The sequence below is a fragment of the Myotis nattereri genome (assembly GCF_964212035.1).
Source record: "Myotis nattereri genome assembly, chromosome: 16".
NCBI lineage: Eukaryota > Metazoa > Chordata > Mammalia > Chiroptera > Vespertilionidae > Myotis > Myotis nattereri.
In genome coordinates, this window is record NC_138091.1 from 52,596,789 (window position 1) to 52,605,763 (window position 8,975).

Genomic DNA, 8,975 nt, shown 5'->3' on the forward strand with positions numbered 1-8,975 from the left:
ATGTATTTTCATTGTTACAAATTGAACATAATGAAAGCATAGTGATTCATCACAAAAACAATATGTAATTGTATATGTGTCTTAGGCGACCCCTGTGAAAGGGCCGTTTGACCCCCAAAGGGGTCGCGACCCACAGGTTGAGAACCGCTGATCTAAAACGTCGCCCCTCCAGGGGACTGTTCCCACTGCTGACACCCAGAGGCGTCTGGCCTTCCAGAAACAGGGTTTGGCTTCTGCTACAAGGCTCTCTAGTACAATCAGAGGAATTTGGGGGTCTCCCTGTTGGTGTTCTCTTCCCTGTAGCCCAGCCCCCCCCCCCCCCCCCCGAGAAATGTGCTCAGCCTGGGCTCGTCTGACCGGAGAGAGATGGGCGAGTTCAAAGTGAAGTTCATGGTGAAGTACTCTCTCTTCAAGTGTAATAAACACACAGGGCAATTACATTCTGTTGTGCAGTTATTACATTTTTGAGAAACAAATATAATAAAACATAGACATTGGTAGAGAGGTTAAAAATAAAATAAAGGCAGAGGATAAAAATGAAATCGATAGCCACGGGTTTCCCGGAGCCCGCCCCCGCCTGCAGGGAGGTTACCTAAGAGTTGAGAGTCATTATGTGCCACGAAAATAACATCGGTGTGGGCCGAGGCGGCCAAGAAAGCGCTGCCCTCCCCACCGCCAGCCGGTGCTAGGTGCAGCCTGGGCTCCGGGATCTGAGCAGCGTGGGTTCAAGCCCTGACTTCTCTCCCGGCTCCGACAACCCTTCACAGCTGTCCCCATGGGTAAGGACAAAACCTTGGCTATTGGAATTATTTCCAGAAGACAATGTGAGGCATGCCTAGAAAGAGGTTCTAAAGTATACATAAAAAGGTCCCACCCCGCTGGTATGGCTCAGTGGTTGAGCGTCGACCCAGGAACCAAGAGGTCACGGTTCGATTCCTGGTCAGGGCACAGGTCTGGGTTGCGGGCTCCATCCCCAGTAGGGGTGCATGCAGGAGGCAGCCAATCGAGGATGTTTCTCTCTCATCTGCATTTCTATCGCTCTATCCCTCTCCCTTCCTCTCTCTAAAAATCAATAAAAAACACATTAAAAAAAAAAAAAAGAAGGTTCCTTCATTCAAATGAGAAAAATCCCCGTGCAGATGCCCAATGCACAGGTCTAATGACAGTGGTAGATATAAGATTTAGGTCTTCAAACTGGATCTAAAATAAAATCTAGCAAAGCCAAGGGGTTGGGGGTAGAAAAAGGAAGGGATTGGAGGAGGAAGGCGGTCAGGTCCAAGCGTGGAGCTGCACTATTAATCTAGGCCTACAGGGGGCAGAGGTGCTGCAATGGGAAGGGCGAACGCCTCCATACTGGTCATTCTTGACCCTTCGCAGACACCGTACCCAGTTTCCTCCGGGGGAGGGTTTAATTGTCCGGAAACGGAAGTTACGTTCTTTTTCGCCCTCTTCGCCTCTGGCTGCTTGTTGTAAGTACCTCTTGGGCGGCACACAGGGAGTAGTGGGGATAATCCGAGGTAATCCACGGCCGAGTGAAGTTCGCGGACCCCCGGCCTGGGTCAAGGGTGCGAGGAAAGAGGATGGAGTGTCCTGGGGCCAGCATTTCGGGGGGTCGGGAAGGGAAAAAGCGGGGGTCCCTGTTGGTCCCCGCGCCCTGTTCACGCTAATGTCTGTCCTCCCCGCAGGCTCCGGCCGCACGCTCCGCGCCTCGCAGCCATGGTGAGTACGGCCCCTGCCTGAGACCTTCCCGGGGAGGCGGGGGCCCCCGGGCGAGGGTCTCCGGGGGCCCGAGAGGGGCCGGGGACGCGACCGTCGCCAGGATGTCCGGCCTGCAGCTCATGCCCCGTTTTCTCTGTGTCGCAGCCTCGCAAGATTGAGGAGATCAAGGACTTCCTGCTCACAGCGCGGCGGAAGGACGCCAAGTGTGAGTGGTCGCTCGGGGTGCGGTGAGCGGGAGGGAAGGGTCGCGTTGGCGTGGAGCGGCCCGCACCCCGGGAGCGTCTTCCCCAAAGCCAGGCGGGAGGCCCTTCAATAGCGAACATTTTAAAAAAGTCGCTCCCTCGTGGCTTGGGTTTGGGGCTCTGAACGGAAGCTTTACTGGGCGAACGGCTGCCAGTGCGTGTCCCGCAAACCCGGGATCGGTGCTTGCGGGTTCGGTTCTGGGCTGAGTGCAGGCCCTGCTCGCGGGGAACCTTATTTACTAAGGAGTTTCACCCCTACGGGTCTTCGTGTCTCGGGGTGTACGAGGGGGAAGGGGCCGATGCATCAGAAACATCAGGGCGGGCCTCCGCTTGCTGTGCGCTGGCCCCTGGCGCCCGGGTGGGTCTCCTCATTCCCGCACCGGACACGGGTCCTGCCCGTCCCCCTTGTAGTTGGAGGAGGTCTGGGGGCCTGGCGCTCAGTGCAAGATCGAGCGTGGGTTCGTGCGCTGTGTTAGCCCAGAGTCATCTCCATTTCCCTCCCTTCTCGCGGAGGGAAAGTCAGATCTTTTGTGGACGTGGGGCCGGGACGGGCTGGGAGCCGGTCCTCGCTACTCTCCTTGTCCCCACGGGAGGAAGAGGTGTCCGAGAGCCTTTCAGTGGGTTCTCCGGGGACAGCGAGGGTCCTGTTTGCGCCCCTGGGACCTGCCGCAGGCTGCGCCTTGGACCCTCTGGTAACTGGAGTGAGATGGCCGTCACCTGTGGGGGGTGAGCGGCGGCTGGTGGGGGTGCCCGCCCTGCCCCACGGGTGTGGGGACCACGGGTGCCAGGGTGGCCGCGTTGGTGTGCTGTCCTGCGATGAAGAGGGGGTGATCTTCATGTCAGTTTTAGTTCAGACCAGGGAATTTGGGGTCACTGCCTGGTTCAGTCCCAGCTCTAGCAATAGCAGTCGCGAAGGTAAGCATGACACCATTTCCTTGTGTTGAGGGGTGACCGAGTATGAAGATCCATTAGAGACCTTAATGCGTTGGAGAAATGACACTAAAGCCATTGATTCGTTTGCATTTTTTTTAAAATATATTTTATTTTTTACAGAGAGGAAGGGAGAGAGATAGAGAGTCAGAAACATCGATGAGAGAGAAACATCGATCAGCTGCCTCCTGCACATCTCCCACTGGGGATGTGCCCGCAACCCAGGTACATGCCCTTGACCGGAATCGAACCTGGGACCCTTCAGTCCGCAGGCCGACGCTCTATCCACTGAGCCAAACCGGCTTCGGCGATTCGTTTGCATTTTAATTCTGTTTGGGGGCCTGATTCTAGACTGTTTGTCCTGTGAAGGTGGGTCATGGCGCCCTGGACAGAATAGGGCATTTTTCAATTCTAAAACGTCCGTGATATAAATTTACCATTTTTAAGTGTACGCTTCGCTGCTCTGAAGTACATCCCCATTGCATCTCCAAAACTCTTGATCTTGCGAACTGAAACTGTACCACTAAATCAGTTTGACTGACCTAGGGACCTCTTAAATGAGATCAGACAGTGTTCTTTGTGACTGGCTTTCTCATGTAGCATAGTGTCCTGGAGGCAGAGTCACCCCTGGTATGGATAGACCATACCTCCATTCATCCTGCTGAAACATGGAGGGCTTTCCACCCTTCCACTGTTTTGAATAATGTTGCTATGAACATTGATGTGCAGGTATCTCTTGTCCCTCGGTGCTTGGGGTATGCACCTGTAGCTGGAATTAATGCATCATGTGACGATGTAGAATACACGTCTTTTAAGAGACCCTATACCTCACAAGTGCTGTAGGTGTACAGCAGGTGCTAGGGCTGGTGCAGCCACTTGAGCGAAGGCGGCCAGTGCGTGTGCCGGCTGAGCCACCGTGCCTCAGCTTCCGGCTCAGTGCCCTGTCCCTGTAGCAGCTGCTGGCAGAAACGAGGTTGTGGGTACAAGTTGACCTGTGCTGCTGCTGTGACATGCTGAGTGCGTGTGTCTGGTCAGGTGCTTGGGCTGAGGCACAGGAGCCCGTTCAGCCCTTACCCCGGCCTCTTGATTGGCCTTCATGTTAACAGATCCTGCGGGCGAGCGCCTGAGCTGTCTTTAAAGAAGTTGGGATGCGGGGTGTGATGTCCCTGAAATGACTGGCCCTCGGGGAAGCAGTTGTCTTCCAGAAGCCTGACCAGACTCCCCAGATCTCACACCCTGCACTGGGGGTTGGGCTGCAGTTGGGGCTCCTCGCCGGCTGAGTGGGGGGTCCTGAAATAGAATTCAGAGGCAGTGAAAGCCCAGCAATGGGCTCCGTGTCAGTTTTAGGAAAAGTGTGAGCGCACACTCATCGCCCCCGAGTGGAGCGGCGAGTTCTGGTCCCAGCAGATGGCCCATCTCCTTGCTTTATAAACTGCTTCCTTCCCTTCGGAAAATAAGCCGGGGACAGCGTTCTAGGGTGTGTTGAGCGTACAGATACATAAACAAGCCGTGAAGGTCAAGCCCCAGGTGCTGAGTATTAATAAACAGGAAAAGCGGTTTCTGGCGGTTTTTGAAGATGGGGGTCATAGTGGGCAGCTTGTTTTCTGTTTCGACGGGACAAGCACACCTGTGGCCGTGGTTGCGGTCACATGTGCCACTTTCTGCATTTGTATAAAGCAGGTGAACCATGTGATGTCTGGTGCAATTAAATTATTGATTTTGATCCGTTTGGTAGCTGTCAAGATCAAGAAAAATAAGGATAATGTGAAGTTCAAAGTCCGGTGCAGCAGATACCTGTATACCTTGGTCATCACGGACAAAGAGAAGGCTGAGAAGCTGAAGCAGTCCCTGCCCCCGGGTGAGTGCGCGGGACTTCAGGGCAGGCGCGCAGGCTGGGCGGTGCCTGTCGCCGTCCTGTTCGCAGTTGTGCCCAAGGGGAGGCAGGTCCATTTTGTGGTCTAAGCATCTGCTCCTGCCGCTGTCGTGCCAGCGTGGTGATCTCGGACGTGGTGGCCCGGGCTCAGGCCAAGGCGGATGTTTCCCTCGTTCATGCTTTTCTCGTGCAGAATAGTAATGGCTCACACTTACTCTGCCTCAGTTCACCCCACCAGGCAGAGCTGGTTGTGAGGAAAGCTGATGGAGTACCGTAGGCCGTGAGCGTGTGTTAAACAAAGGTCTGTCCTGGGGCGGAGGAAGTCGCCCGGGGAGCACCCAGCAGCTCTAGAGGCTGCCTGTCCACCCTGAAAGTTAGCCGGTACTGCCCGCGTGTGAGAGCTCGGCCGTGTGGGAGCACGCTGGGCCCCTTTATAAAGGCTGACAGGCTTTTTTATTTTATCAAACACTAAATATTTTATGCAAAACCTCCCTGGTGGGCTTAATGTCTGAGCTTTGTGAGCCTTCTTAGCTTAAGAATAAACCCAGACAAGCAGTGTGACTGACTGTCTTCTGATGCCTCGCATTTGCCTCTCTTGCTCTAGGTTTGGCGGTGAAGGAGCTGAAGTGAACCCGACATGCTGATCTGTATTAAAACGTTAAAAATCTTCTCGTGTGTCTTGTCTTTGAAGGCCGGAAGGGAAATGTCATGGGTTGCTAGACTCCCGTGGGGCTGGGCTGGGCTGGGGGTCCTGGTGGCAGCCTCCTCGCATCCCTAATCTTGGGCTGTGGTCCCAGTGGACAGAGAAAGCTGTTTTGTTTGAGCCTAAGTTCGAACATCAGTAGAGGCAGTAGGCAGAAGAGCCGGCATCACTCCAGATTTAAAGTCACTTAGATAAAAGGAGCTCCCTGATAATGAAAAGGCAGGTGGAAAGGAGGAGGTGATTAGCCTTGGAAATGGCTGCAAGGGAGGACAGTTGTATGGCAATTGTCCTTGGAATGTAGCCCCACTTTCATGACTATGTCCTCCGCCCACCGCAGCCCCTGTGGCAGGAGGGGAGTGTCCTACTGAGAAACTCCCCCGGACCTCAGGAGCAGGCCCTGCAGGTGTGAGGGCGATTTGGAGCCGGGCTCGGGAACCTTAAGCTGAGGACTTGAGTGTGTGTGAGCCCAGCAGAGGGGCCGGGCCTCCAGGCAGTGGGGCAGAGATGGAGTTCACGGGGCTGGTGGGTGTGTGGATGGGCCAAATCCCAGCATGAGTGGCAGTTTAGGTCCAGCCAGGCCCAACTCGGATTAAATCGTGGTTCTGCCCCTTGCCCACCTGCTTGTCGGCTCTGAGCGCCCTGAAGAGCGTGCTCACAGCTTGGAGCCAGGCTGCTCCCCCGTCAGGTGATAGGCCTGCGCAGGCTGGGGCTCCTAGACCCTGGGCAGGGGCGTGTCCCAATGCTGCCTCACTTTCCAAGTTGTATGGCAAATGCCCATACTAGAATTTACTCTGTTGTGTTGTAAGGGTTAGATTAGGTGCTGGTGCGGATTTAGAAGCGCTCTTGCAAATTTGGGAGGTGGAGGTGGTGGTCGTGTCAGCATTGACCACAAGGTGGAGACATACTCCAACAGATACACCCTTGACCAGGCCAGTCTGGAAATGGTTTACAAGTAGCTAAGAGCCTGAGGCTTGATTTTTCCGTAAGTCTTCAGGGTGTTTGGGTCCTGAGGAACATGGCTTCTGTTCCTTCCGAGTGCTCAGTGACCAGTAGCCCAGGCCACTTTCAGTGGCTTCAGTCCTCCCCATTCTTTTAACATCCGTGCCCAGGAGGGAGGGTGTGCCGCTCTGGCTCCCTGTGTCCGGCACATTGTCCAGAGACTAGCCCTCCGTGGCCACACACGGCAGCCTTTCGTGCTCGGTTCTCAGCTCTGGCTTGTGCCTTGCAGTCATGGGGCTCATCTGATCCCGGAGATGAAGCTGGTTTGAGGCACAGGCATGTGTTAGGCCTTCAGGGGCTGGTGCCAGCCTCCGCCCTGCTGGCGTCAGCTCTCGGCTTGGGAGGGCTTGTTCTGGCTGTGCCGGGCAGGCCACGGGCCTGTCTCACTTCATCTCCCCAGGAGGCCTGTGTGTTCAGCTTCTGCTTCATTGGCTCACCTTTCCGAGTCACTGGCCTCCAGGGATGCAGCCAGAATACTGTCTAGCTGGGCGCAGACTGGCCAAGCAGGTTTGGGTATCCCACTGTGCCCATCACTGCGCTGCTGGCCCGAGGGAGCTTTTGCAGTTGCTGTCCTCAGTGGGTGAGCAGGCCTTCCCCTTCCCCACCCACTCTCTCGGGCCCAATCCCAGCTCTGGAAAGGCTGCCCTACACCCCATTCAAGGTCAATCCTAAAGGCAAGACACCCTGCCACTCCCCAGGAGACAGACCCTTTCCCTCCTGAAGGAATTCTGAGTCCTCTAACTTGCAGGCCCTTTGGGAGGCTGCAGCTGTCGCCTTCTGTGCTGTTGACATGGAGGAAGGGGAACCAGCCTGTTAGAGATGCCCCCTGAGGGCCCCACACAATTGCTCCAAGCCCATCCTCTGCAGCCAGCAGTGGCCACTTCAAAGACCAAAACCCTTACCATGTGTGGTGTGTGCTCTGCCTCCTGCCTACCTCTATATTTAAAAGTACAGGTCCTGGCCAGGTAGCTCAGTTGGTTAGAGTGTTGTCCTGACATGCCAGGGTTGCAGGTTCAATCCCTGGTCAGGGCACATACAAGAAGCAACCAATGAAGGTGGAACTACAAATTGATGTTTCTCTCCCTCTCTCTAAAATCAATAACTAAAAAATAAGTGAAGATATATATAGGTCTTCATTCTTACGAAGGCATTTATTTCAAAGTAAGGCTTATTGGGTGTAACTTACAGTGACATTCACCCTTTTTGGTGGGCAGTTCTGTGAATGTTGACATTTAAAGTGTTACTGCCACTGCAGTCGAGTGTTTCTGTCACCCCTAAGGGCCCTCTTGCACCCCAGCCGCTGACCTGTTCTCTGCAGTTTTCCAGTCTTTCCTCCCTGTCACTCCCCTGACTCGGTTTGCACTTGCCCAGCGTGGTTCCTGACCTCGTATCATAGTCACTGCCCCTCTGCTCTGAATCCTCCCTGAGTTGCCTCCTCTCATCCTTCAGCTCTCACCTCTTCTCATTCTCCAGGAAACATCCTGGACCACCCTCCCTCCCCCCAGACTCCATCCCCCTCTTACAACAGGGCCCATGTGGGATCAAAGGCTGCCCACGCACCTATTAGATTCAGACCCCGTGCAGACAGGAACCTGTGTTTTATTTATCACTGTGTCCCCTAGAACAGGGTGCTCCATCCAAATTTCTTGAATGAAAGAAAACCCCTATGAGAGAAGCTTGGTCTCCAACCTTCTGGGCCCCAGCTCTGGGCATGCGCAGATGAGATGGCCCAGCCATGTTCCTGGAAAACTGACACAGACTGACAACCAGGAGAAGAGGCCGGGACACAGGACTCCTTCCCCTGGCCTCTGTGGGGCCGCTGTGGGCTGTCCACGGGTGTTTGCAGACTCCCGCATCCACCTAGTTCCTGGAGCCAGGAACCTGGGAGTTTGCCCCAGTCACTACTGCCCGTAGGCAGGCTGCCAGGGCCCAAGCCCCATCCCTTCAGGACCCCCTCCACTCCCATCTCCCCAACCTGCCCTCCACCTGCCGGCCCAGCGTCCTCTGGTCACGCCACGCTGTTTTCAGGTGCAGAACCGTGGCCCTCTGTTGCCTGGGGCCTCTGTTGACCCTCAACTCTAGGGAAGCGCCTCCGAGGCTATCAGATCTGCGGCTGCCTCCACGGTCCTGACCCTGCTCCGCCTTTGCTTTTCTCCAAAGCACCCCAAACGTCGCTCCGTGCATCTTTGCGCGTGGATGCCCACTGAGATGCAGTACCCTCCGAGGGGGGTTTCTGTCTGCTTTTGTTCAGGACCGAACAGTGCCGGCACACAGTAGGTGCTCAGTAAACGTGTGCTGCTGATGGCTTCCCCTCCCCTCCCCTGAGGCAGGCCCTCCCTCCAGGAGGCCCTCCCAGTCCTGCCTGCTGGGAAGAATCACGTGGCATTCCCCAGTCCCTAGTGCACCCCAGGGGACAGCTACTAAATGTTGCCCCCTTCTGTCCCCAGTCTGTCAGTTCACCACCCCCAGAAGCCCTCGCCGGCCAGCCTCGCCTCCAGTGCCACGACCG

General features: G+C 55.5%; 1 protein-coding gene across 3 annotated transcripts; it reads left to right on the forward strand.

Annotated features, from left to right (window-relative positions):
* Positions 1 to 1,322: 1,322 nt before the first annotated feature.
* On the forward strand, positions 1,323 to 5,433 carry RPL38 (ribosomal protein L38). Of its 3 annotated transcripts, none has more exons than XM_081110076.1 (5): positions 1,323 to 1,469; positions 1,686 to 1,719; positions 1,864 to 1,924; positions 4,627 to 4,749; positions 5,369 to 5,433. In XM_081110076.1, the coding sequence occupies exons 1-5, from the start codon at positions 1,330 to 1,332 to the stop codon at positions 5,392 to 5,394; spliced, it is 384 nt and encodes a 127-aa protein (XP_080966202.1). In that variant the 5' UTR covers positions 1,323 to 1,329; the 3' UTR covers positions 5,395 to 5,433. The 3 variants fall into 3 exon arrangements, with proteins under 3 accessions (XP_080966202.1, XP_080966203.1, XP_080966204.1); XM_081110077.1 differs by having other exon boundaries at positions 1,465 to 1,517; XM_081110078.1 differs by lacking the exon at positions 1,323 to 1,469 and adding an exon at positions 1,473 to 1,565.
* Positions 5,434 to 8,975: the final 3,542 nt, after the last annotated feature.